This window comes from Octopus bimaculoides, chromosome 2, assembly GCF_046866305.1.
Source record: "Octopus bimaculoides isolate indiv1 chromosome 2, ASM4686630v1, whole genome shotgun sequence".
Classification (NCBI taxonomy): domain Eukaryota; kingdom Metazoa; phylum Mollusca; class Cephalopoda; order Octopoda; family Octopodidae; genus Octopus; species Octopus bimaculoides.
In genome coordinates this window covers 77,895,522-77,923,443 of record NC_142929.1, presented here as the reverse complement: position 1 = coordinate 77,923,443, position 27,922 = coordinate 77,895,522, and the positions used below count along the sequence as shown (strand labels likewise).

The following is a 27,922-nucleotide window of genomic DNA, read 5'->3' as shown; positions in this document are numbered from 1 at the left end:
TTGTGTGTGTGTGTGTGTGTGTGTGTGTGTGTTTGTCCCCATCAACATTGCTTGACAACCCACGGTGGTGTGTTTATGTCCCGGTAACTTAGTGGTTTGGCAAAAGAGACTCATAGAAGTACCAGGTTTACAAAGAATAAGTCCTGGGGTTGATTTCTTTGATTAAAGGTGGTGCTCCAGCATAGCCACAGTCAAATGACTGAAACAAGTAAAATAATCTTTTACCTTTGACTTGCTCCAGTCGTTAGACTGAAGCCATGCTAGGGCACCATCTTGGAGAAATTTTTAGTCAACTAATTGACTCTAGTACTTTTTTCTTTTTAAGCCTTGTACTTATTTTACTGGTCTCTTTTGTCAAACTGCTAAGTTATGGGGACATAAACACACCAGCTTTGGTTGTCAAGTGGTGGGTGGGAGAAACACAAAGACACACACACATGCATAAATACAAACAAACACATGAGTGTCTTTCAGTTTCTGCCAACCAAATCCATACACAAGTCAGCCCGAGGCTATAGAAGACACTTGCCCAAGAGGTACACAGTGGGACTGAACTTGGGACCATGTGGTTAGGAAGCAAACTTTTTAACACAAAGCCAGGTCTGCACATATGGAAAAAAAAAAAAAAAAAAAAAAATCCAAATCTTTTTAACAAAATTTAAATTGAATTCAATGAGATATCAAATATGCATGCCTGATCACTGAACAATAGGAATTTTTAATAAATTAATTAGATGCAAATTTGATAAAAAATTTTTGTATCTCCAATGAGAAGCTGGTTAAACCAGTCTCAGTTATAATTATTAAAGACAGAAATAATTCAATTTAAACAAGCACCAAAGCCAAGAATTGAGGATATTTTATAAAATTTATAGAAGACAAGCTTCAACACTCAATCACATCTATCACCAAAGAAGTATAATTTATTATATTTACAGGAGTCAGCTCTCAATGTGCAATTCAACCTCTGCTCTCTATCACATCTAAAATTTGTGAAATGATTAACTGAAACTCCCTAAATATTCAAACCACCATGTTCCAGAATGGCCTTAGCCATGATGGTTAAATCAAAGTAAAGAACCTAAGTATCTATGCATGCACTTGATTTGCAAGAATTAACAACCAAATCCTCCCACTGAGAGAGAGAGAGAGAGAGAGAGAGAGAGAGAGAAAGAGAGAGAGAGAGAGAGGGGTGGTGGTGGTGGTGGTGGTGGTGGTGCAAGCATGGCTGTGTGGTTAAGAATCTCATTTTGTAACCATGTGGTTTCAAGTTCAGTCTAATTGCACAGCTCCTTGGGCACAGGTTTTTGGTTCTAGGTAAATTCCACCCATGGACAGATGTTATTCCAATTTCGATTATTATTGTTTCGTTTCTTTCGTGGTCAGATATTGTAATATTGGGTTTATTGTTTTCTATATGGTTAGGTATTATTACTGAGCTATCTATTAAAATCTTAACCTTTTCATTTGTTGTTACCTTTTCTATTTTCACGTTTCTGATTTTCTGTTTTTTGGTGTGTTATATTGCTGTAGTTGGTTCGCAAAGATTATCTTGGTTATCTCATTATGTCTCTATATTTCATGTGTGCTATTTTTCCATATTGTATTGCCATAGTTCAATATTTCCTTTGTTTTTTTACAATATCTGCATGACTTTTTTCTTCCATAGTAGTTGTTTCTGTCTTGTAAATACTGTATATTTTTTTATCTCTCATTGAGTATTTGCTTTGTTTTATAAATTTCAATGAGTCTTGTATTTTTTGTATTCATTGACATTGATATTTTTATGCATTCTTTTTTTTACTTCTATAATATTGTAACACATATAATAATGATAATTATCATTATTATAATTTCACCTATGCTGAAATTTACCATGGTGGAGTATACCGTGGTGGAATTTACCAGTCACCCAGCTCTTTTACTATAGCTCCACGATGACCAATGCCATATGAGAGGATTTGGTACATTAAACCCTTCAAGGATAGAAGCTGGTTACACATATGTGTGTGTCTATGTTTGTCCCTTCCTCCTACTATTTGACAATTGGTGTTGGTTTGTTTATAATAGAATAAGTCCCAGACTTTATACCACATTATAAATCAACAATATTTTAACACAGTATATTGACATTTGTCTAGATTTTATTCATCTTAACTTTGACACCTAATATCTTAAGTCTAATTTCACCACTTATGAACGACTGAACACCACTAAAGTCAACACATTATCATTTAATGCCTGTCTCCCACGCCGATATGGATTGGATGGTTTGAAAGAATCTGATGAGACAGAGAAACTGCACTGAACTCCAATATCAGTTTTGGAATGGTTTCTATGGCTGAATGCTCTTCCTAATACCAAAGATATTTTAGTAGTATTTTCACAAGTTTCAATTGGCTTGTGATACAGAATATGAAAGTATAACTATTTTAATTTTTTTTGACATTCTAATATCCTAAAAGATAAAGTTGTTATAAGAATATGTTAAATTGAAATCACTTGTAAAGTTTCCTTAATGCTGAATTATTGATGAAAGAGGCTGTGTTAGAAGACGGAGAAAACTTGAGTTTCTAAGAATAGAATACATGTAACCTCATTCATCTTTGATCCAGGAAAATACAGCAGACTCAATTGTGGACCTTGTTATTCTTAAGGATTGATCTGTGACCACATGGGTCAGCAATCAGTCAAAGATGTTGATTGTAATGGCAAAATATGTACCAGTGACCACCACAATTCTCAGCTACTGCAAGTGCACAGACTATTGCTCATGTTTATATGACAGAATTGTGAGGATGAAGCCTTTTTTAGTATGAATTTATGTACTTGTACTGATTGACATGAGACCAGAGAACAGAAAGAATACAAGGGCACCTGATTGTAACAAATGATGCCAATGTATGTGTTCTATATAGGAAAAGGTAGAGATGATCAAGAAAATATTTGATGGTTTAGTCGTGTGTCACGAGATTGGTGTCAATCAATCTACCATTTGTCTAATTTACAATGTGCAAGGAGATGATTCATTTGTTATTTTGTTGTTTAGGAACTAAACCTCTGTTACTAGAAAAGAAAAAAGAAAAGAAAAAAAAAAAAAAAAAGCAGGATAAAGTCAAGATGGTCCATTTTTGTAAGAGAAACAAATATCAAAATATCGATGATGATGGATAACAACAATTTAGGCACAAAACCAAAAATTTTTAAGAGAGGGGATGTACCATCAATCCCAGTATTTGATTGGTATTTTATTTTATCAACCTTGAAAGGATGAAAAGCATAGCTGACCTTGGTGGGATTTGAACTCCATGTAAAAAGAATGTGAAAAGCTGGACCAAGTACAGCAATGCATTTTTTCTGACACTAATGATTCTACCAGCAACAACAATAATAGGATTCAACAACTGGTGAGATGAAAACTCAGCATCATTGTTGAATTACTGATGGTTTGGAATTAGATTACACAAACTGAAAAGCTAAATTCATTTTCAAGTTATGCAATATAATTTCCATGTACATATAAACCATTGATCTTTACATGCTTACAGTGGTATTATTGAATAACTGAAATGGTTTTGAGTTGAAGACTGTACATGACTGGTGTCTAGAACTTACAACACAACAGAATGAAATAGCTACATATCTCTTAGTAATTGATGTTAATTTAGTAGCTTAAAACATCCATTTAAGAAGGCAAAAAAAAAAAAAACTACAATATTGTTTTCAAATTTTGGTACAAGGCCATAAATTTCAGGGAAGTTGATTAGATTGACTCCAGTGCTCAACTGATACTTATTTTATTGACCTTGAGAAGATGAAAGGCAAAATTGATCTCAGCAGAATTTGAACTGAGAATGTGAAGACGGATGAAATGTTGGTAAGCATTTTGCCTTGTATGCTAATGGTTCTGCTAGTTTGCTGCTTTACAAAAAGGCTGTAATATTAAGATAACAGGTGGGGAGCTGACAAAATGAGTGCCATTTCTTCCAGCTCTTTACATTTTGAGTCCAAATCCCACTGAAATCAACTTTGTCTTTCATCCCTTTAGGGTTGATAAAATAAAGTACCAGTGAAACCAGGGCTGATGTAATCAATGAACTTGACCCTCATCTCGAAATTGTTGGCTTTGAATCCAGCAGAGAGTATGTTGTGATTTTGGTCACTTTATTGAGAGAGAGAGAGAGAGAGAAAGAGAGAGAATATATAAGTAATAAAAATCAATATTTTAGAAATAAGGCTATGACAGTAAATATTATAACTGGAGTACAAAATCTACAAATGCAAGTATTGTATAAAATAACTTTTATATTGAGTTAGTTGATACAGAGCCACTTATGTCAATATGACATGAATACAGAATAAACAAAAACTAGTGAGGCATTAATTTACTGTTAGTTAATCAATAGTTGAACTAAAATGTGTCAGGCTCAAAATAAGAATTATCATTGCCAGAAGTGGTTTTTGTTTTATTTTTACTACGTTGCAAAATTTGAAGAATATCAATATTACATCAGTTTTGGACAGGTAAAACATCATGCTGATAAGGGATAATTGAAAACCAATATATAAATTCACAGGTAAATAATTTGAATTACACACACACAATTACATATATATATCTCAGTTTACAAGTGGCAAAAGCAGATCAAAATTTTACCAGTGAATCAAGTGTGGCTGTCTTCAGAAGCAAACAATATTTTAAAATTTGTCAAAAGAAAAAAAAGGCATCATTTTTGATATCTGACAAGTAAATCTGAATAAATATGAAAGTAAGCAAAAATTTATCCTTCTATGTTCATTTATTCTGGTTCTTACTACACAAAAATGGAAGCAAGAACCATATAGAATGAATAAAAAGACTGCATTATACAATATATGGTCTCTAGTTTGGAATATTTCCAGTAAAATAAGAGGAGATGATAGTTTTAAATCTGAGACTTTCACTATTTAAAACCTTAATAAGTTAATTGCTTATTAATTAGTGTATAGGAAACTAATCTAAATAGTTGATGTATGCAACAAACTCTTTTGAGATTGTGAAATTTAAAAGGAAAAACAGAATTATAAATTAAAAAAAAGAAGCAATACTCAAAACCTTTGCAGATCCTTCCAGACAGGAGGGACTGATTGATTGATGTTCAGTGTCTGTAGGTAAAATATGGACAGAGACAGTATTCCAGAGGACTGAAGTTAAAGGAAAGAATTGAGTAAAGTATTTAGTGTAAGGTCTGGGAAGTAAGAAAAGGAAGAAGGTGAGGCAGAGAGCAGAGAAACTGATAGGACAAGTGAATGTGAGTGGCAACAGTAGGAGTGGTGGCTATTGTAATAGCAATAAGGAGTAACAAAACATCTGAGAGTTAATGGTTGAATCTTTGCCAATCAGTCAAATAAATGGTCTTCTTTTTGATTCAGTCTTGAATGTTAAATGTGTGAAGTAACACCATTCTTATACATAGATGTGAGAATACTCTAGTGTTGGTCTATTTGAGGTTTGTAGTGCATTAGCAACTGATCAGGACTGTGGTATTATTTTGGTACTAAGTAGGAATCATAGTATTTGAGATGTAGTTTTGGCAATGCTATATCATGATGCAAAGATATTCTAAAGGTTTCTGTTTATGGATTTGTGAACTGGTTATGTTATATGTAGATTGGAAGTTACTTGGTGTCTTGACTGGTGCTGATGGCATGAAAAAAGCATTTAGAGCTTACTGTAAATTGGATGGCATTAAGGGTATCCAGCCACAGAAGCCACACCAAAGCTGACATTGAGTTTGATATAGCTCTGTGGCTTGCCAGATCCTGTCAAACCAGCTAACCCATGTAAGCATGGAAGACTGATGTTAATGGAATAAATATAGCAGTAAATTTATTAAACAATTACAAATAGTTTTTTTTCCCTGAACAGTTTACTGTTTATTTTAATCAAGGATTAGAGAGATACAATCACTATTTAAAATGTAGCTAAGATTAAAAGGTGAGGAACATTCAAATATCTAAAGACAAGATACAGTACTAAATTTACTAATACTTTTCACAAAAACTGATTAATTTTTCCTCATGCAAAATTTCTTTTATATCACCCGTTACTTAACACATGCTCATAAGTGTAATTCCGTGAAATATTCATGCTTATTTACGTGGCAGATATGTGCAATCTAACTAAAGGTTCAATTATATGTTTGGGATATTTTTTTTGTTTATGGGAAAAATAAGAGTGAATATTTATTTTATGAGTGCTGTGTATTAAGTCTATAAAATTGTGCATAAAGTACATTAAATAAGCATTGTATTCTGATTTCTTTCACTTTTCAGTGAATAGCAGATGAGTGACTATCTTTTAATACAGTCAACGCAGGGTACGTTTTCAGGTTTTGGATAAAGTTTTCAGAAATAACCCAATAGGCTTACCATTAATCCCGTAAAACATTCACAGGTACTGCTAGTATATATATATAAACATATATATATATATATATATATATATATATATATATATATATATATGTAATATGTGTGTGTGTGCGTGTATGTATATATACGCATATATGGGTACAGGATGTCACCAACTGTGCAAACAACATGAAAAATGTAAATGAGTTAAATCCGTAAACAACAAGAGAAAAGAAATGAGAAACAGGACAAGCAAACACAGAGAAAGGATTTTTCATCAGTTGCCGGTTAGCTATCTACTCATTTCGTGCATTCAACGAGTCTTCGAAGACAGTTGCTCCTATAAATTCTAAAATAAAATTTAGGATTTATGGAGGGTCAAAGTTGAGAAGAAAAACAGGACAGTGGAGACATACAAGGAAACTGAATGAAAACAAACATGGAGGGTCATTAGACCAGAAGGAGAGGAAAATAGTGAATACTGGGAAAAATATTTTCTTTGAAAATAGAAAAGATGGAAGAGAGAAAAAACGTCCAATCTTTTGAACATCCATGCAGGAAAAGAAAGATGGTCACGTGTGAGCAACAAGAGAGAGACAGAAAGCAAATGGTGAAAGAGGGAGGGGGAGATATATATTTATTTATTTTAGATTTTTGATCGAATCTCTTACGAGTTAACATGGGACCCCTTGACAACAATGTAAACTTCATTTGATTAAGTTATCTTTGGCCTAACAAGTTTCTAGCGAATTACCCCTTGTTTGGGTAATTAATACTTCCAAGGTTTGGCTAGTTATGAAACATATGTAGCTTGAATTTTATCTGCTAATTTTATCCCTAATTTTGGATTTTTATTTGCATACACAGCAACCCCAGCTGCTAACCACAAACTATAAAATAACTTTTCAACTTATTGAACTTCGATACAGGAAAAAATTTACAACAGTCTACATCAATAAACCACTATTGTTCCTGAAAGTTGCTTTTTATACCTTCTACAGAGTGTTTAAATCTTACTTCCTACACCTTGGTCCTTGGATCTTACCTTTATGTAATATATATCTATATATGCATGCATGTACACATGCACACACAAGCACTGCTGAATTATTGACAAGGTAATATGCTTCAATTATGTGTTATGCTTCCAGACAAAGTATATATTACTGTTCATTTTAGGTTAGTTAGCTGAAAATAGGTACCAACCACCATTTCAAAATAAAGAAGTTTTTGAATTAGAGGGCATCTGACTATTCGAAAATAAATATTGCAAAAAGAATATAACACCATAATACTCATGCAAACTGAAAATATAAGTGAATGGATAAGATAGTTATTATATACAATGATATGTGATATCACAAATGGTTAAGTATGTTTAAACAGTATGGTAATAACTATTAGCTGTAAACGGATTACAAAAAACAGCTGCAACTAGGATAAAATGGAGATTTGGCTTTCTACTGAGATTGGTGGTGGAACTACCTCTACCTTTGATGAACCTTGACTATGTTTTCAAGTACTTGCTATATATTTTAGTGACAACTATCCGTACAAAGGGGGTGGGTGGAGAGAAATAAATCTCAAAAACTAGCCTTGTTATATATTTATTAGTGGTTGACATTATGAAAGCATTTAGTCATAAAGAACAATTACTCTTTAGGTAGCTAGGCAGATATTTGAATTTGCAAACTTACTCATATTTAGTTTCACTTTATGTCAGTAGTGAATCTCATAACTCTTAGGATCACAGTAACAAATACTCCTACAAGTTAGCTAAAGAAAGTCAGTTTCACGATGCCCTTCCTTCTTTGAGCTCTACACACAGGAAATAACAAGCAAATAAAACATTCACCAAAAGTACAGGGTTCATTACCCTTAACAATGCTTCCCAGATAGATGGGGAGCAAAAGAGAATGAAGAGGGAGGGATGGAGGAAAATGCCTTAAAACTGGAAACCTGGCCTGAATGCTTGCAACAGAGTGAATTCTGTTAAAAATCATCCAAGGTGCCAAATGGTGGTTTAAAACTGGGTGATGGATTAACCCGACCAACCTATAAGAGGCCAGTGAGATTTGAATTCAAAACACAAAAGTATTGGAACAAATACTTTAAAAAGGGTCTAGTCTCATATTTTCAGTTTCACCAATCTACAACATTGGAATAGTTCTTTACTGAACCTGAAAGAATACAAAACAAAATTAATCTCAACTGGATTTGAACTCAGAGCCCTGAGTGTCAGAAGAAATGAGTGAGGCATTCCATTTGATGCTCTAATGACTTTGCCATAGTCAGTCATAAGATCTCAGTAGAGAGAGTGTAATGTTGATGTTACTTGAGTTTCCCCTCAGAACAGCAGAACTTCAAACATTTTCTTTTCCAATCCCCAAGTTTACACAGACAACCCTATCACACTCAAGTCTGAGAGAAACTGAAGGAGTAACACAAATAGTGTCTGCACTTGCCAGAGCCAAACAAATAATAAAAAGAAACCAAATATATATATGTGTGTGGTAAATGTATATTTTTACATAATATTTTGAGTATTGGTAAAGTGTCAGTTTAATCTATAGTAGAGGAAATGACTATTTAGGTGCACCAAAACACTGGGATTTCAATAGAAAGTTTATCGAGAAAAATCAAAAAGGTATTAATACATCTTTCCCTCCCATCACTCATTTCATCCTGCAGAACAATTTTTATATATATATATATATATATATATATATTACATTTTTTTTTTTTTTGTCTGAAGCTACTGTACAAAAATATATCCTCTCATGAAAGACGGACAGAAATGGAAGAAGACTAGACTAAGAGGTTACAAAATAAACAGTGAACTATTGATTGCATGACTTGTTGCTTTAGAGCAGTGCTTCTCAAACTTTTTTCATTTATGACCCATTTTTCATCACAAGATTTTTCGCAATCCCAGGTATTAGATATGAAATAAAACATACAAATAAATACATAAATCATGTATTATTTTTGCTGAAAAAAAGTAGTTATATTATTTGTCAAAATAAAAGTAGCTTTAGGATTTGTGTATTTGTGAAATAACATAAAAACTGAAATTCAAGTGTTTGAATTTAATTTTCGTGATCCCATTTGGGGTTGTGACCCATAGTTTAAGAAACACTGCTTTAGAGAGATACAAAGAATACTATGATGATAATAAAAATGGTTTCAAATTTTGGTACAAGGCCAGCAATTTTAGGGGAGGGGTAAGTCAATTACATTCAGGTGGACAAAAAGTTAGACCCTACATAATTTATAGAATTGGCTGCAAATTATCACAATCACACAACACAGTGATTATTTCATAAATGATGATGATAGCTGGTTAAGAGATTCCAAGAAGATATCTGAGAATATGACAACAGGAATAGAAAAGTATTTATGTATGTTTACATGAGCGAGTTTGGGTTTGTGCTTGTGGATTTGTGATTTTGTGTTTGTGACAGCATGCGGCTTAGTGGTTTGAGTACTCAGTTCATGATTGTAAGGTCATGTGTTTGATTCCTGGCAGCATGTTGTGTCTTTGAGCAAGACACTTTATTTCATGTTGCTCCAGTTCACTCAGCTGCCAAAAATTGGTAGCACCTGTATTTCAAAAGGCCATTCTTGTCACATTCTGTGTCACACTGAATTTCCCTGAGAACTATGTTAAGGGTACACATATCTGCAGAATACTCAACCACTTGCACATTAATTTCACGAGCAGGCTGTTCTGTTGATTGGATCAATTGGAACCCTTGTTGTCATAATCAATGGAGCAAGTGCCAGGTATGGCTGTATGGTTGAAAAGCTTGCTTCTCAACCATGCAGTCTTGGGTTTAGTCCTATTGTGCAGCAACTTGGGCAAGTGTTTTCTTCTATAGCCTTGAGCTGACCAAAGCCTCGTGAGTGGATCTGGAAAATGGAAACTAGAAGAAGCTTGTTGAGTATATATGTGTGCATGTGTGTGTGTGTATATATCCTTGCCAGGACATTATGTGATGGATGTAAATGAGCTCCACCACCAAACATTTCTGTAAATGTTCATAGAAGCTGTTGCTGTATGAGTAGTCACTCTATCTTATCAAAACCATGTTTCATAAACTATTAAAGAAATATTTACTAAGCACATCATTCAATTTCCATCACTGTGACATGCCATGATCTGTTTGATCATCTGACCTTTTGGTTTGTATTTCCTTTGGGCTATCACAAAGAGAATGTGCTCATCAATAAATGCTGCACACCAGATGAAGTAAAAGCTGTTATTTATTTTATCTTTTACTTGTTTTAGTCATTAGACTGTGGCCAAAATGGGGCACTGCCTTGATGAATTAAGTCAAACAAATTGACCCCAATACTTATTCTATTAGTCTCTTTCGCTGAATGACAAAGTTACAGGGATGTAAACAAACCAAGAGTGATTGTCAAGTGATGCATGAACAAATACAAAGACAAACATACACGACAACCTTCCACTCAGTTTTCATCTACCAAATTCATTTACAAGGCATTGGTTGGCCCAAGGTCAAAGAAGAAGTCACTTTCCAAGTTTCCATGAAGTGGAATTGAACCCGAAACCACATGGTTGTAAGGTAAGCTTCTAAACACACAGCAACGCTTGTCAAGAAATTATAGTAATATCTCAAGACAGTACATGCAACACAGAACTTTGAAGCCAGGCTACATGTACATGAGCAAAATAATGAAAAGCAATTGAATGACTGAGTGAATGGTTATATGTTATGTATGTTTATAAATGGCACACATTGTTCTATAAATTTAGAACAATGAACAAGGTATTAGAACAATAAAGGTTGCTAATACCCTATATTTGCCAACATTGTATTCATTAAAAGAATATCACGTTCCCTGAATTAATTCCCAAACCTTGAATTAATTGGATTTACAATGGATTTCAAACCACATCTTTCAATTTTTGTCTGAAACAAATACATTTCAGGCATTTTTATAACAATGTCACATTTAACAGGGACATTTTTAACTGCATGTAAACCCTACCTTACACAATATTGAACCAATGATGGAGCTCAACCTATTAGAAATACCAGTGAAATCTCCCTCAAACCAAGCCTTACATGTTATCATTATTGTTTTAATGTCCACATTTCAATGTTTGAATGGGATAGATGGAAATTTGTTGAAGCGGATTTTCTATGGCTGGCTTTGCTTCCTGTCACCAACCCTTATCCATTTCCCCATAACCAGATGTTTCCATTGGACATTGGAAATGATTGGGCACCACTTATTTACAAAGCATGGGTTGAACGATTTGACTGAGGACTGGCGAACCAGATGGCTACACCAGATTGGAGCATGGAAGGCGGACGTTAAACGATGATGATGATCATCATGCAATGTCAAGATCAGGAGACAAACACAAACAGGGAATCCTTTCAGTTCCTGTCCATCAAATTCACTCACAAGGCTTTAACTGGCCTTGGGCTATAGTAGAAGACACTTGCCTAATGTGCCATGCAGTGTGGCTGAACCTGGAATCATATGGTTGGGATACTTCTTATCACACAGCCATGACTTACAAAAACAAATTAGATATTGTGGTTTCTGTGTTTCCTGCACAAAAGAAAAAGAGGGGATGGTCACTGTTGGAATATCTTTGATTATGGATCTGCTTGATTAGGACTGTCCTGGAGCTGAACATCTGCTACAATAAACTGACACACACAAAGAAAAAAACATATTAAAAAAAAACTTTGAAAATTTTAAGAGTGAAGAATTACTTATGTATGTAACAAAAACCTCCTTGAAGTCTAAAGTGGGTACATACAAGCCCTGACTGTTAGTGGTTGAAAATTACTCTTCAGAAATATTAAAGCAGCAGTTGGAGATCATTGGAGAAAGTGACCAAGTTTTAAAGAGAAAAACACATGAAGAGAAAAACAAAAAAAAAAAAAACCCCATCTCCCCACCCCTCTTCAACAAGGATGAGTAATTTATCAAAATGTACTTAAACAGTTGGGCCATGTTGTTCATGGAGCTGAAATGATAAAACAGTCAAACAGTCATATGAATACAAAGGCAAGAAATGATTATGTTTTTTTTTCAACTTTGAAAACAGGAAGAGAGAAAGAAAGAGAATACCATGATATGAGGGGTAGTACAACTTCATTATAATGAATCAATGACAAGGACCATAATGAAAGAACATACAAAAAGCAGTTTTTTTTACTGGGAATCTGTCAACTAATAATACTAAGTCATGCTTTGAAGGTGATAGCATTGCTACATAACATTACTAGTTTACAGCGTGGATGATACATTTTAGCCATTCAAAAACACACAAAGACTTAACTTCACTTAAACATTGTTTGACATCAAAATTTTGGTTGCACTAATTGCAACCTGGTCTACATACATACGTACACATCGGTAAATGAATATACACATACACACAAGCCAACAAAGAAGCCTTTAACATGCTAACTGCTAGAAATAGCAGTCAAAATCTCCCCAGAATCATACTTTATCACCTTATAACAAACAGTACATAGAACAATGAGGTTTTTAAGGTGCATCGCACCAAGAATAAAGAGAGGATGGTCATGGTTGGAATGCTTTTGATCATAAGCTTGCTCAATCATAGCGCTAGACCTGGAGGATAAATTACAACATATATAACTTAAAATAGTTTTTGAAGGTATATATGTGGATAAAAATAAAACCATATTATGTAAATTCCCATATCTTTTAAATCAGATTTGTATCCATTTCCTTTTCAACTAATACACATCTAGTATGTTCATAGAAGGGGCACACGTAAGCCTTAAAGGGAGACACACAGAACTGCAGCATGAAGAAAAGAGAGAGAAGTAGTAAGAAAATAATACAACAGTGGGTGAGAATGATTATGTGTGTGTGTGTGTGTGTGTGTGCGTGCGTGCGTGTGTATTGTATATATTGATGATAAGGATGTATACATATATCTTCATCCAGATTAAATGAACACTAATTCTAAATTTCCCTTCCTATACATTCTATTAGCTTGGATTTTGTATGGAGTGCTGACTGAAGTACTTGACTAGATTTCCTAAACTCGTCTCTCTCAGAGATTGAGAGAGAGAGAGAGAGAGAGAGAGAGAGAGAGAGAGAGAGAGAGAGAGAGAGAGAGAGAGAGAGAGAGAGAGAGAGAGAGAGAGAGAGAGAGAGAGAGATAGATAGAGAGGGAGAAAGAGAGAGAGAGAAAGAGAGAGAGAGAGAGAGGAGAGAGAGAGATGATGATGAAGAAGATATAAATTCGGAGAGGGAAACAAATAGATGGAGACATTGTCAGATACAGAAGGACAGCAAATAGGAGAGAGAGAGAGAGAGAGAGACAGACACAGAGAGAGAAATGCAATGTGAAAAAAAGGGGACAGATAAAGGGGCAACAATGCAGAGATAAGGATAAATTTTTATTTTGAATTTGCCTAATAACAAGGATGTTAAACCATGTACATGAAAATTTATATGGAAAAAGTAGGGATCTGTTGTGTGTGTGAGAGAGAGAGAAGGAGGGAGGGAGGAAGAGAGCCGATATGTATCTGGAAAAATACAAGAGGAGCGAAATGAGGCAGGCAAGAAGAGTTAAGTTAGTGACAGTGTTTTCTGGTAATCCTCTTGTCTAAACTGCAACAGGTTGCAGACCGGAGAAAGGAGTAACTCAGAGAAAGGAGCTCTGTTGATAAAAGGTGGAGAGGAATGAAAGATGAAAAAATTTCAAACAGATGAGTAGAGAGAGAGAGAGAGAGAGAGAGAGAGGGGGGGGAGAGAGAGAGAGAGAGAGCTACTCAGGGATGGAACCAGGAGATTTATCTTGAAATTAAATATTCACACATGTGATAGATTTAAGAGAACACCACCCTTCTCACATAGTATGTATGTGTATGTGCGCGCGCACACGCAAGCATGCGTTTTTGGTTAGTATTTCTAGCAAGGGATGGGTAAACTACTTATGTGGTTCATAAGCACATTAGCAGAAATAGTTGAATGCGAACTAAATAACTTGCCTCATTACATATAGTGTTGTTGTTCTAGTTTCAAATTTTCTAAGGGACAAAAATAAACTGATGCTTAGTCAACTACAGATGATGATGATGCTGATGCTGAAGAGGTGGTGAAGAATTCCACCAAATAACAGCAATAAATCTGACATGTTATTTTAAGATTTTAAATTTCAAAAAGATGGACATTCAATGAGGGAAGAAAGTCTATGTCATTTAAATTCATTCAGGAAACAGAACCCCTATGAATCTGGATAAGGAAATCATCTAAGTATCCATATACATGTATCATGAAATTGAATTTAAATATTCTTCACACAAGTGATAGATTTAAGAAAACAATACTTTTGTAATGCAGCCTGTGTATATGTGTGTATATACACACACATATATACATGTGCACACATATATACAGACAGACAGACACACGCACGCACATAGAGATACACGCACGCACATAGACACACACGTGCATATATATACATGCACGCACCCATACACATTCATTTAGTGTTGATTATCTGAAAAAGAGTTAGTTGATGCCATGGTAGAAATTATATGTTATTTTGGTTGAGCCAGTCTCCTGCTACTCTGTTTTGCCCGTGGGTGCATCATTTCTTCAGTCATCACTTGCTTGAAAACCCTGTGTGTCCGGAGGTGAGATTCAGAGTAGCAAGGGACTGACTCAACCAAAATAAAGTATGTATGTAAATATTAGGGTTGTAGGTATGTGTTGTGAGTTCACTGACAATCCTATAGTCGGAACACACCACAGAAAACTTAGAACGACTTATATTAGATCTGAACATGTTGTGCCTCACATATGAAGTAATCACAGAATCAAGACACACATGAAAACACATGGAAAATGCCATCTATGTAATAAAGCTTACCTAACTCAAGTGGGGGTTATGGGAAAGTGAAGAGTAAGACAATGATTGCAGTGACTGACAGCGAGCTGAGTGCAAACAAAATAGACATACATATACATACAACGTAAAATGTGTAGTTTTGTGACTGTTTAACACTCTCTGACCTAACGTGGGAGACTAGCAGTGCTTTCACAGATATGTACTCCAACATATAATGAATGTGTGTGTGTGTATGTATATATATATATATTGTAGTGGACTATGACATGATAGAAAAAAAAAAAAAAAAAAAAAAATAGCTGCACACAATGGCTTTCTAAAGACACGTTTGGACAAGAGGTAAAAATGTTGCAGGAGAAGCAAACTAAAAAAAAAAAAGAAACATCCAACAATCAAACAACCTACCTTGCTTTGATTGCTAACAGAGGTACATGATCTTTTAACCAGTCCATTATGGTGTGTTCCTTATTCACTCCAATTCAGCCCATACTAAACAAGGAAGCCAGAAACACAGGCATGAGTAATCCCACCACGATGGGAAGTGATGGTGGCAGGGTGAGGATGGTGATGATGGAAGTGGTGGTGATAAGGGGGAGGAGGGCGTAGTTGCAGTGGTAGTGTTTAAAAAAAAAAAAAGAAATAGAAATTTAGAAGAAAACAGTGCGAAGGAAGTAAAAAAAAAAAACTTGCTGTTATTGAACTATGAAGTAAGGAAGGGAAGGGATGGATAATCGCAAATAGATATATTTAGACGATGATTATTATTGTTATTACTGCTAACAGGTTTGTGTGACCAGTGCTAGTTGAATAAAAGAAATGAGAGAAAGAGAGAGAGAGAGAGAAGCTAATAGAGGAATAGTGAGGACAGGACAACCAGCAAGAGGAAATATGGCCTGTGTATGAGAATAAAAAAAAAGTTACTAATAAAGAGAGAAGTGACACTAATCAATCAGAGAGAGAGAGAGAGAGAGAGAGAGAGAGAGAGAGAACGGGATGGATTTATATAAAAATAAAACTAATAAAGGCAGAAAACATTTGGTGTAGTAGCATTTCCATTGGATTAACACCAGTATGGTCTTGGTGTGGTGAATTACATGAAAGATGCTGCTAAAGTTTGATCAAGGCAGAAAATTTATCAAGAAGCTGATAGCGAGAGAGACAAGCCGGTTTCCAGACAACAAATCCAGGCTTTGGATTGGTGTTCATAATAAACCAGCCAGACTAACTGACAGCAAGCCAGTTGTTTGCAGCTAGTTTTCTGTTCAACACGCACACACCAACCTAAAAGCTCCAATAACAGGAACCACACACCTGGTGCAGTAGATCATATATGCAAACAATTTCACTGGCAATCTGGTACCGGTTGCCAAGCTACATTTATAACAGAAATATTGATGCTAAAAAATAAATAAATACCAATTAATCAATAGTTCAAAAATAAACATGTTAGGACTAAGTATGTTGTTATCGTTTTCTATTTAATAGTTTACTGCAAAGAAAGAACTCAACTTCCAACACGCAGATCAATAAAAGAAGAATAAAAAAAAATACAGACTTTTTTTAAAGAAAAAAAACTCTGAAAGTAGCTAATTCATTCTATAAAAATTATTTAAAATTTAAAATGTAGTTAATTTTAATTACTATTCCCACAGTGACTCTATACAAGTTTAATTAGGAAACTTGTGAGGACAAAATCAGCTCTACTTATGTAAGAATAATTATGGAACTCAGATGTATTTACCAAGATAGTTTTAATATGTTTAAGGTATTGGCAATTAATTATCTGTAAGCATTTAAACCCAATTAAATAAATTAAAGATCATAATGCTAGTAATGTAAAACTAATTTGTAATATGATAGGATGACATATATACAGGTTTAGAGAAGCAACAAATTAACTTTCTTACGAATGAAACATACCTTAAATTCCATGACAGTCTGCAGTGAAATTAAATATTGTTATTGAAAATTAAGAAAAAAACGATAAAGAAAATAGTTAATTTGCTGCTAAACAATCAAGAAAGAAAAAAAAGGGATATAAATTATCATCTAATTAATCAAAGTACCATCATCACCACCTACCAAGAGGTTGCAATTATCAATAAGCATGATAGTGATCAAGCAAAAATATTGAACTAAATAAAAAGTCACTATCTAAAATATATTATTTATTGATCACACTGATGGAAATTTATGCTTTTGTTTACAAGACAAATATGTAAATCGTCTCACGCATTAGTTAATTACTTGATTTTTCCCTTCCTGATTATAAATATATTTTGTAGGTTAAGTAGCCTTATTGAATATCTTTGCCTTTCCTATAATAAAATTCGAGATTTTTATTTAGCAGGAAAATTATGCCAGGTGTTAAAAAAAAAAGATATCTTAGATCTTGACCTTGTTAAAGATTAGGTGGTAATTTGAACCAACTAAGATTTTGAGTTACGCAACAGATGCCTAGTAAGATGAATCAGTAACAGAGTGAAACTCCAGCTTCCAGTAAATGACTAAGATGTGTTAACAGCTCTCATTCTCTTCTGATTACCTCCCCCCCACCACTCGTGAGCATTATCAAAATCAAATGCACTTAAAAGATTCAAATATGAACAGCATACTGGCCAGACATTTCATGGAAGATTACAAACAAATGACATGCTTGTATGATGGTGATGTTCAATTACAACTAGCATGCAATATCAAGAAGGCAAACACACACACACATACATGTGTGTCCTTGTCTTAACACTGTAATAAGTTGTAAAAGAGCAATACCATCAAATGGCGCCATTCTTTTTCAATCCTATGAAAATATTTGGCCATGGGGGAAATAACTTTCTCATAAACAGGTGAAGGTTGGCAATAGGAAGGGCAACTGGCTGTAGAAAATCTGCCTCAACAAATTCTGTCTGAGCCATGCAAGCAAGGAAAAGGGGATGTTAAAATTATACACACACTTGACAGGCTTCTTTCAGTTTCCGTCTACCAAATCCATTCACAAGGCTTTGGTTGGTATGCAGCTACAATGGAAGACACTTGCCCAATATGTTGCACAATAGAACTGAACCTGAAACTATGTGGTTGTGGAGCAAGCTTCATAACTAAGCATTAGGAGGATGAGTGATAAATGAAGTATGATGTAATCCAAATGGAAGCAACATGAAGAGGAAGTCATGAGAAGAAATGGTGAAAGCTGATCTCAAGGAGGCTGGACCTTATGAAAGAGATGATAAAAGCTTATAACAAATGGTGAGATGATGTGATAGAGACAGTCCCTCAGACTTGCTCATGCTAGGGATTTCTCTGACAGGACTGATGAGAAATATTTCAATATAATTATATTAGTAGGCAGTTTCTCATTTCTTCACATTCTTGGTTACTAATACCAGATTTTATTTGAAACATTTACCAGTTACACACACTAGCTAACTCATCTACTTATCTGTTCCTGTAGATTCAACTCCAATGTGGTTAAGTGCAACACTTGATACCTCTGATTACTTCAAAATATCCATTTGGCTAATCTTCATTTAGCTTATCCTCTTGTAAGTTTACAATACATTACACATCCATTTCTAGATAGACCAAACCCTTTAACTTTATTACTAAACAAGTTTCACAATGTAAGTACATAACATTCCCCAGAGAAATTAAGGATATACTTTTATATTGAGAGATATAAGCAGAACTTTGCCCAGTTTCATCTCCAAGACACTCCCACCACCAGTCATTTCTCTAGCTGCAGATTTTCCTTGATACTACCAATCTTTTTCACTATCCTTCATACTGTCCTCTGCCTACATTTTACATTGCATCTTCCCTGCTACCAAATCATTTCACCTTTTCTACAATCACACATCTCTCAATATTCCCCCATGCACTACACCTACCCTTCTCTCCCCTTACACTTTTGCAGCCTACTCAATCACTCATCCTTCTCTCTACCTTTCATCTGTCCACAATATCAACATGACTATTCTGCTGCTCTTTGCTCCCATAAACGTCATCCCTTATCCACCATTCATTACATTCACCCCATAACTCAATTCAATCTCTGCAGTTGTCACCTACTCTTCCCTGGCTCCCCTACTTATACAGTCAACATTTGTTCTTCATTCACTGCCTCCCCCATTCCCATCTCTCACCCTCTCATACACACTTGCAACCTCCACCCATCCAAATTTCCAGTTCTTCAGTCCCTATTCACTTCAATTTACCATGGGTTTACCTTAAGGGTTGACAAATAGCTCATCATCATTACTTTTATATCTTCCACACTCCACCCTGATCCCACCTTCACTAAAATGTGAGTAGCTATGTGGCCCTCCCTACAGCAAGAAACTTGCTCTGCTCTGGTTCTTTCTCTTATACTTTAACCCTTTATCTAACATAACGCCACTTCTCTTGAAGTTTGTTGTCTTGCAAGCTGCATGGCAATCTTATCAATGCTGAGAGAAGCACTGAGTACATGCTGTAATGTAGTGCTAGGAAGGGCATCCAGCCACTGAAACCATTCCAGCATAAGACAAGAATGTTAAATGATGATATGAGTGAGAGAAGGATGGTTGGTTTGATGAGAAGCTCCACTAGCCTTTTTTTTTTCTTTTTATAGATTGTATTTATTTATTTTCTTCCCTCAAACAATTGTGTTTGTAATTAGTAAAAATTAAATAGAGCAACTTGTGAAAACTAGATACAGCTAGTTTTTGTGAACAATGCAATTATTGGATTGCCAACAATGATACTATTTCATATGACACTGCTTCCTGCTTTTAAAAAAGCTGGATGAGGAGGAGGAGTGTGGTGGACATTGTTTTTGAGACCAAGAAGTATTTTTCTTTTAAATATGTTGTAAATACAATTTGCTAAATGAAACAATATATTTTGAAAGATCTTGTTTTACTAAGTATTACAAAATGAGTCATAAGCAGTCACTAGAAAATGATTTGAACAAACTGAACAATCTCTCATCATTGTCACAAACAAGAATGCTGGAACAGCTGTATGATAAACACTTAGGAGTAGCTGTTAAGTACATACAATACAAATGCACAGTTCCTACTTGTGCCCAAATATGGAAGTGGTTAAATATGAATTGTGGGACTTCAATAAAGTACTAATTTTTTGCTTTAATATTATCAAAGAACAAGTAGTAAATTTAGATAAAGTTAATGCTTAAATAAGCATGAAGATCAATAAAAATAATTCAACACAAAAGTAAACAAAATCTAAGCCAATCCCAAACTAGTAAAGCAGAGGAATTAACAGTTGTATTTCTATATAAGTGGTGCTAGAGATCCTAACAGTTGTGTGTACACACACATTTTAGCGTGGCTCCTGTATCAAGATGACATCCAAATTCGTGAAGGGCTCCATATTTTTAGGTGCAGGTATGGCTGTATGGTAAGAAGTTTGCTTCCCAATCCCATGGTTCTGGGTTCAGTCCTACTGAGTAGCACCTTAGGCAAGTGTCTTCTACTGTAGCTTTGGGCTGACCAGAGCCTTTTGAGTGGATTTAGTATGTGAAAACTGAAAGAAGCCTGTTTTATATATATATATATATATATATATGTAAAAACAAAATATGGGGATTTAGTTCACAGGCTATCTAAACGACTAGGTACACTAGGTAAGTGCTGTAACAGATTATGCAGGCTCCAGGGTTATAGCCGAGATGGTAGTTATGGAGCCATTGTAGATTTCCTGTATAGCAGATATGTAATTGTTAAAGAGGACACTCGAGTCATATATGTTATTATTGGAAAAATACAGAGTATTACAGCTGTTTCTGGGATATTCCGTCATCAGAAACAAATAGGAAAAATGAGAAGGGTATAGATTAATGAAATGACGACAGAGGGCAGGAGAAAAGAAATAAGATGAAGAAAGAGGAGAGAAACAAAAGTTCACAGTTCATGGATTTACACAGGATTACACCTAAGGATTTATGGATTACACAATTGGAAAGTTGAACAGAACTTTTATGCTTCTCTCTTCTCGTTCTTCATTTCCTCATTCCTTTTCTCTTGCCCTCTATGTTGTCATTTCATTAATCTATACCCTTCTCATTTTCCCTATTTGTCTCCGATGCCATACTCTGGGATATCCTAGAAACAGCTGTAAAACTGTATTTTTTCAATAATAACATGTGACTTGAGATGTTTGTCTTGCCTTAATGTTTGTTGTCCTCTTTAACAATTATATGTATGTATATATATATATATATATATATATGTGTGTGTGTGTTTGTCCCCCACCACTGCTTGACAACTGGTGTTGGTTTGTTTATTATGTCTGTAACTTAGTAGTTCAAAGATTGACAGAATTAATACCAGGCTTGGAAAAAAAGTACTGGGACCAATTCATTCAATTAAAAATTCTTCAAGGTGGTGTCCCAACATGGCCACAATCTAATGATTAAAACAAGAAAAAAAAAAAAAAAACGTTTATTATAGACTTTTGGTAATACTTGTACAATGGCACATAGTAACCTCTGGACCCAGCTGGAGCAAGTATTCATTACTGGATTACAGTTTATGTGCAAACACAAGTAACCTGTTGTTTGAATTTCTACTTTGCAAACATTGTGTTTTGGAATATCTCTACAACTATTACAGCTTAGGTTTCATGCTCTTTTCTTCAGTTAATATTCTTTATTCTTTTTTCTTTTAATATTAAACGCATGTTTTGTTAACAACTGCTTTGCAATACTTCATCTTCTGGCTGCTTGCTTTAATTTTTATATTCTCAACTACTGCATGCTTTGTCAGTGTTCTACTAAGAATTAGTATTTCATTATTAGACATACCTATATATGTGCCCACCCCAACCAACTTTCTTCACAAATTCCAGAAAAATGGATACTTTTTAATGACATTTTCTACAAAATATGCGTTAGATGGTGTAGATTCTGATTATACAGGAATTTGTGAAAAATTTCCATTTGTGGGGAAGAGTTTTGGAAAATTTACACAAGCCACTTTTTGTTACTGCATAACTTTCAGAAAAATGGATATGTTTTTTGTGAAATGTTCTACAAATGCTTTTCAGTGTGCAGATTATGATTATATCAGAATCTAATATGAAAAACAGAAAAAAAGAAAAAGAAAAAATGGTGGGCTAGCACACATACATACCTGATACACATCACATATCTACAAAATGAAACTTGAAATTTCAAAAAATATTGAGATGCATGTCCATATATATATGTGCTTGCTCACCATTTTTCTTTTATCAAATTGCAATATAATTGTGAATTACACACTTTAAAAGGTATTTGTAGAAAATTTCATCTAAAAATACTCATTTTCCTGAAAGTTATCAGGAAGCAAAATCAACTTGGGTGAATTTTCTGCTCAACCCCAACACCTGAAAACATTTTTTCACAACAAATTCTGATGTAATCAGACTCTACACCATATGAAGTGCTTCTGTAGAAAATTTCATAAAAAAATATTCATTTTTCTGAAGGTTATGAAGAAACAAAGTTGGTGGGGCACAATTGTGTAGGTTTGGCCATTGCTTTAACATAAGTAATATTAAAATTATATTGCTATTAAATATCTATATAACAACTTGCTTTGCTTTACATCATTTTGTATGTAACAATATTTGATTATATAACTGCATGTTATATGAGATGGGCTCAATTTTTCACTACACAAATGTAGATAGGATAATGATAGTGTTTAGTAAGAATATGAATTGTATAAAAAATGTATTTGTTTGTGTGTGTGTGTGTGTGTGTGTGTGTGTGTGTGTGTGTGTGTGTGTGTGTGTGTATAAATAAATTTATTGACAGTACTTAGTAATTTTTCATTGCTTTATAAATGCACATAAAGGTGCAGAAGTGGCTGTGTGGTAAGTAGCTTGCTTACCTACCACATGGTTTTGGGTTCAGTTCCACTGCGTGGCACCTTGGGCAAGTGTCTTCTACCATAGCCTCGGGCCGACCAAAGCCTTGTGAGTAGATTTTGTAGATGGAAACTGAAAGAATCCGATATATATACATATGTATGTATGTGTTTGTCCACCCAACATCGCTTGACAACTGATGCTGGTGTATTTAAGTCCCTGTAACTTAGCGGTTCGGCAAAAGTGACCGATAGATTAAGTACAAAGAATAAGTCCTGGAGTTAATTTGCTTGACTAAAGGTGGTACTCCAGCATGGCCGCAGTCAAATGACAAACAAAAGAATAGAAAAAAATTCTTTTAGCATAAATGCATTTCATCTTATAGATCTACTTTGTTTTCCAGTATTGACAGTTGAGCTTCCTTCACTGCAGTTTTGATGTGTAAAAACCAGCAGAATAAAAATACCTTGCTTTGAAAATCAGACATGGACAGGAAACAGACAGGAAGAGTATCCAGTAAGAGTACTGCCATAAGATAAACCAGTTCCAGCATGGGAATAAAACGGATGATATCTAATTGATAAAATATAGCTAAAAAAGTTATTGTTAATGTGTGATTAGAATTATGCTGAGATTAGTGAAGAAAGTTTCTAGAAACCCATTTCTCAGTCTGTTGTTATTTACTAAACTTGAAAAGTCCCCAAAGTATATAAAAATGAATGTCAAACTTATTGGTATCAACCCATCTGACACTGCTCCTAGTTCTAGGATACAAATTTTCTGTTCTCTGATGCAAATTAAATATATCCACTAAAATTTCATGTTTGATTTACTCCCAAGTTATTTCGATAAATTTTTCATTATTTTCAAAATCAATTGAAACAAAGGCAGTGTATTTTACCAGAAACATGATAACAAAACCGTTTCCAGTTTGGTGATTTTGATTGAATATATTAGGGATGAAGGCTCACAATCAAAATATGAATAACTTTTTAATGCTATTTGGTCAACTCACAATACAAATATCTCTACTTCATGAATATCCAGCTTAAACCAGTGTACTTCACATAATCAAGTGTTAACAAAATTACTATTTGTCACTCCACCTAGTTTGTTTGGTGTTGTCAGGTTTGCATAAATGTATTTCCCTGTCCATCACTGCCTTGTGTCCCTTCATCTGTAAAGATTTACCATTAGATATCATCCATCTATCTATCTTTGTCCTCTCGTCTGTATGTAATCTATTTCTTCATCCAGTACAAATTCTCATCAATCACATAATCATACGCTAATCAATGAGCCTGTTAACCAGTCAGTTTTTCAGATCAATTACATTCACTTTGTATTTTTGGAATTGATGTTGCACATACAATAAATCTTAGTCAGGTTGAGTTTTCTCCAGCAGTTACTTAAACCTGTGTTCCCCATGATTCAAATATAAGTTTTTTCTTTTTTTTTTTGATGAACACCTATCTTTATACAGTTAGGATCTAACATTAACATAAATAAAAGTCTTTGAGCTTCTTTCACAGCAGCCTCAGAATTTTGGAATGCACCATTTTTACAAGATAAAAACAAAAAACAAAAAGAGAATAAGAAATAATTCAAACTATCAAAAGAAATATATATATATATACATATATATATAGTGGAGTGCTAACAGCACCATTCGAGCGTGATCATTGCCAGAGCAGCTGTCTGGCTTCTGTGCCAGTGGCATGTAAATAGCACCATTTGAGCGTGATCATGACCAGCATCGCCTTACTGGCACATAAAAAACATTCGAGCAAGGTCGTTGCCAGTGCCGCTGGACTGGCTCCAGTGCAGGTGGCACATAAAAAACACCATTTTGAGCGTGGCTGTTGCTAGTACTGTGTGACTGGCCCTTGTGCTGGTGGCACATAAAAGCACCCACTACACTCATGGAGTGGTTGGCATTAGGAAGGGCATCCAGCTGTAGAAACTCTGCCAGATCAGATTGGAGCCTGGTGCAGCCATCTGGTTTGCCAGTCCTCAGTCAAATTGTCCAACCCATGCTAGCATGGAAAGTGGACGTCAAACAATGATGATGATGATGATGATGATGATATAGGCACAGGAGTGGCTGTGTGGTAAGTAGCTTGCTTACCAACCACATGTTTCCGGGTTCATTCTCACTGCGTGGCACCTTGGGCAAGTGTCTTCTATTATAGCCTTGGGCCGACCAAAGCCTTGTGAGAAGATTTGGTAGACAGAAACTGAAAGAATCCTGTTTTATATATATATATATATATATGTGTGAGTGTATGTGTTTGTCCGCCCAACACTGCTTGACAACTGATGCTGGTGTGTTTATGTCCCTGTAACTTAGCAGTTCGTCAAAAAGAGACTGATAGAATAAGTACTAGGCTTACAAAGAATAAATCCTGGGGTCGATTTGCTTGACTGAAGGCGGTGCTCTGGCATGGCCACAGTCAAATGACTGAAACAAGTAAAAGAGTATATATTTAGGTGCAGGCACAGCTGTGTGGTAAGAAGTTTGCTTCCCAACCATGTGGTTCTAGGTTCAGTGTCACTGACAAGAGAATCTGACAGTAGAAAATCTGCTTCTATTATTTTACCTGGCCCATGCAAGCACAACAAAGTGGATGTTAAAAGAGTGTTGAATGATGGTTGCTAATTTTGTAAACTGTATCAAGTTATAGGCCATTTTATGACTCTAGACTGAAGTTTCATGCAAAAGGAGGGGGTAAAATTAGTTGTCTTCTAAACTAAAAAAAATTGCCAAATTAGACATGGCTTTTATTAAAATGGACAAGCATCTTCTACTGTAGCCTTGGGCTGATGAAAACCTTGTGTGGATTTTGTAGACAAAAACTAAACGCTTATTGTGTATATATATATATATATATTTATATATATATACACACACACATGCATGTGTATTGTGTGTGTTTGTTCCCTACATTTGACAACTGGTGTTATGTTTGTGCCCTCATAACTTAGTGGTTTGGCAAAAATAGGTTGATAAAACAAGTACCAGGCTTGAAAAGAAAAAAGAATAAAAGTACTGGGTCGATTCATTTGACTAAAATTCTTCAAGGCAGTGCCTTAGCATGGCTACAGTCTAATGACTGAAACAAGTAAAAGAATAGATATTGACATTGTTTTCCAGTGTGCATTCCTTCCCACTTAAGGGGGTACCACCTCTCAGCTTTATCAATTTGTAATTTCAAGCAGAATATTTCAAAATTTCTATTCCAGGCAAGGCTAGATATAGGTATGGCTATGTAGTTAGGTTTACTTTGCAATTACATGGTTTCAAGTTCAGTCTCACAGTGCAGCACCTTGGGTGCCATTACAGTTCGGGGCTAGCCAAAGCCTTGTAAGTGAATTTGGCAGAAGGAAATTGAAAGAAGCCTACCATATATGTATGAATGTACATGTGTGTGTGTGTCCTTGTCCTAATATTGTGTACTAGCCATCATCATACAAATAGCAACATCTGTTGGTAAACATCCCTGTAAACGTCTGGCCATTGTGCTATTCGTGTTTGAATGACTGGGGAAAATATCACCTTGTGTTCAAGTAGGTGACAAGAAGAGCATTTGACAGTAGAAAATCTATCTGCCTCTATGAATTTTACTTGGCTCATGCAAACACGACAAAGTGGATGTTAAAAGAGTAATGATGATTGCTAAACTGTATCAAGTTATAGGCCATTTCATGACTAGAGACCAGTGGTTCTTTATTGGGGAAGTGGGGAGCGTCAGTAATTTTTCTAATTATGTTATTCTCTTAATGAGAGCATGGTCAAATAATGAAAAGTTTATGAAAAAAAATGCAAAAGTATTGCCTTATATTTTTAGTTTTCTTATTCTATCTTACTGCTGCTTACCATTTTCTGTACCTACTGACCCCACTCCATAACCCTCAAAACCCTCACTAATACTGAATTGTAGCTTTAACATTTGCCTTTATTTTGTAATTTTTGTTTGTTACATGACTCAGGTTAAGAACCACTGATATAAAGCTTAGATATTATAGTGTAAAGACACATGTCTTTTTCAGTAACAAGTTTGATCCACAGTTTTCAAAAACATGAAATAATGTGATTCTTAAAAATCAAGAGACACATACCAAAACATTATCAAATCATTATAGTAACATACTAAGAAATATTAACTTAATTTTAAAATTTTAGCACAATGAAAAGTATGATATATTTAAAAATAGGAAATAAAACAAGTATGTAATAGGTTCTACTATCGCTCAATTTAATAAAGTCTCAAAAAATTAAAGCACAGATTGGAAAAATAAAAGTTTTAACAATAAAACCAATTTTTTAAATATCAAATGTTAAACTAAAATTCAGATTTATATATTACAGAAAGTACCAGGTAAAACTAAAAGCTATGCAAAATCTTTTTTATATTTTTGTACAAATAAATACAATATTTTATAGTACAAATTTTTTGTATAACTTTTCTTTTAATTTAACTTTTTATTCCAAATTTTTTTTTGTTTTAATTTTTTCAGAACATTTTACTTCAAGCATTCTAACTTGGGCCTTGACATTACATCTCTTGAAATGTCAAATTCAGCCAGTTTTAGTTACTTGGATTCTGCTCTCATTCATGGTAACTTTAATTCTGAGTTACAAATAATCACTCATCTAAGTGACTTGAAAACAGAATTCATCAGATACTTCCCAGATATAGATGAAAAGCATGAAACTTGGAAATTTATGAGGAACCCATTTCAGTGTGAAGTAACTGATGCTTTGGACGTTTTCTTGAGTTGAAG

General features: G+C 34.6%; 1 protein-coding gene and 1 long non-coding RNA gene across 5 annotated transcripts in view; one reads left to right on the top strand and one right to left on the bottom strand.

Moving 5' to 3' along the window:
* The window catches only part of LOC106869691 (MOB kinase activator 1B), a 73,611-nt gene that overhangs the window by 22,922 nt on the left and 22,767 nt on the right, over positions 1-27,922 (bottom strand). The window contains exons 2-3 of one of the 3 annotated variants that reach the window (XM_089347077.1): positions 15,689-15,772; positions 5,096-5,184 (exon numbers count right to left, since the gene is read on the bottom strand). The exons of 1 other annotated variant lie outside the window; for it this stretch is intronic. Coding sequence is in view for 1 of the 2 variants with exons in the window: in XM_014915523.3 (XP_014771009.1) it covers positions 15,689-15,735 (47 nt within the window). In the remaining variant the exon portion in view is untranslated. The remainder of the gene's footprint in view (positions 1-5,095; positions 5,185-15,688; positions 15,773-27,922) is intronic. One more of the 3 variants, XM_014915523.3, reaches the window with a different exon arrangement.
* LOC128251573 (uncharacterized) lies at positions 20,509-27,916 on the top strand. 2 transcript variants are annotated; one of them, XR_016240650.1, is made up of 2 exons: positions 20,509-20,670; positions 27,656-27,916. It is a non-coding gene; the product is annotated as an uncharacterized LOC128251573 (long non-coding RNA). The 2 variants fall into 2 exon arrangements; XR_008267174.2 differs by having other exon boundaries at positions 20,553-20,683; positions 27,656-27,793.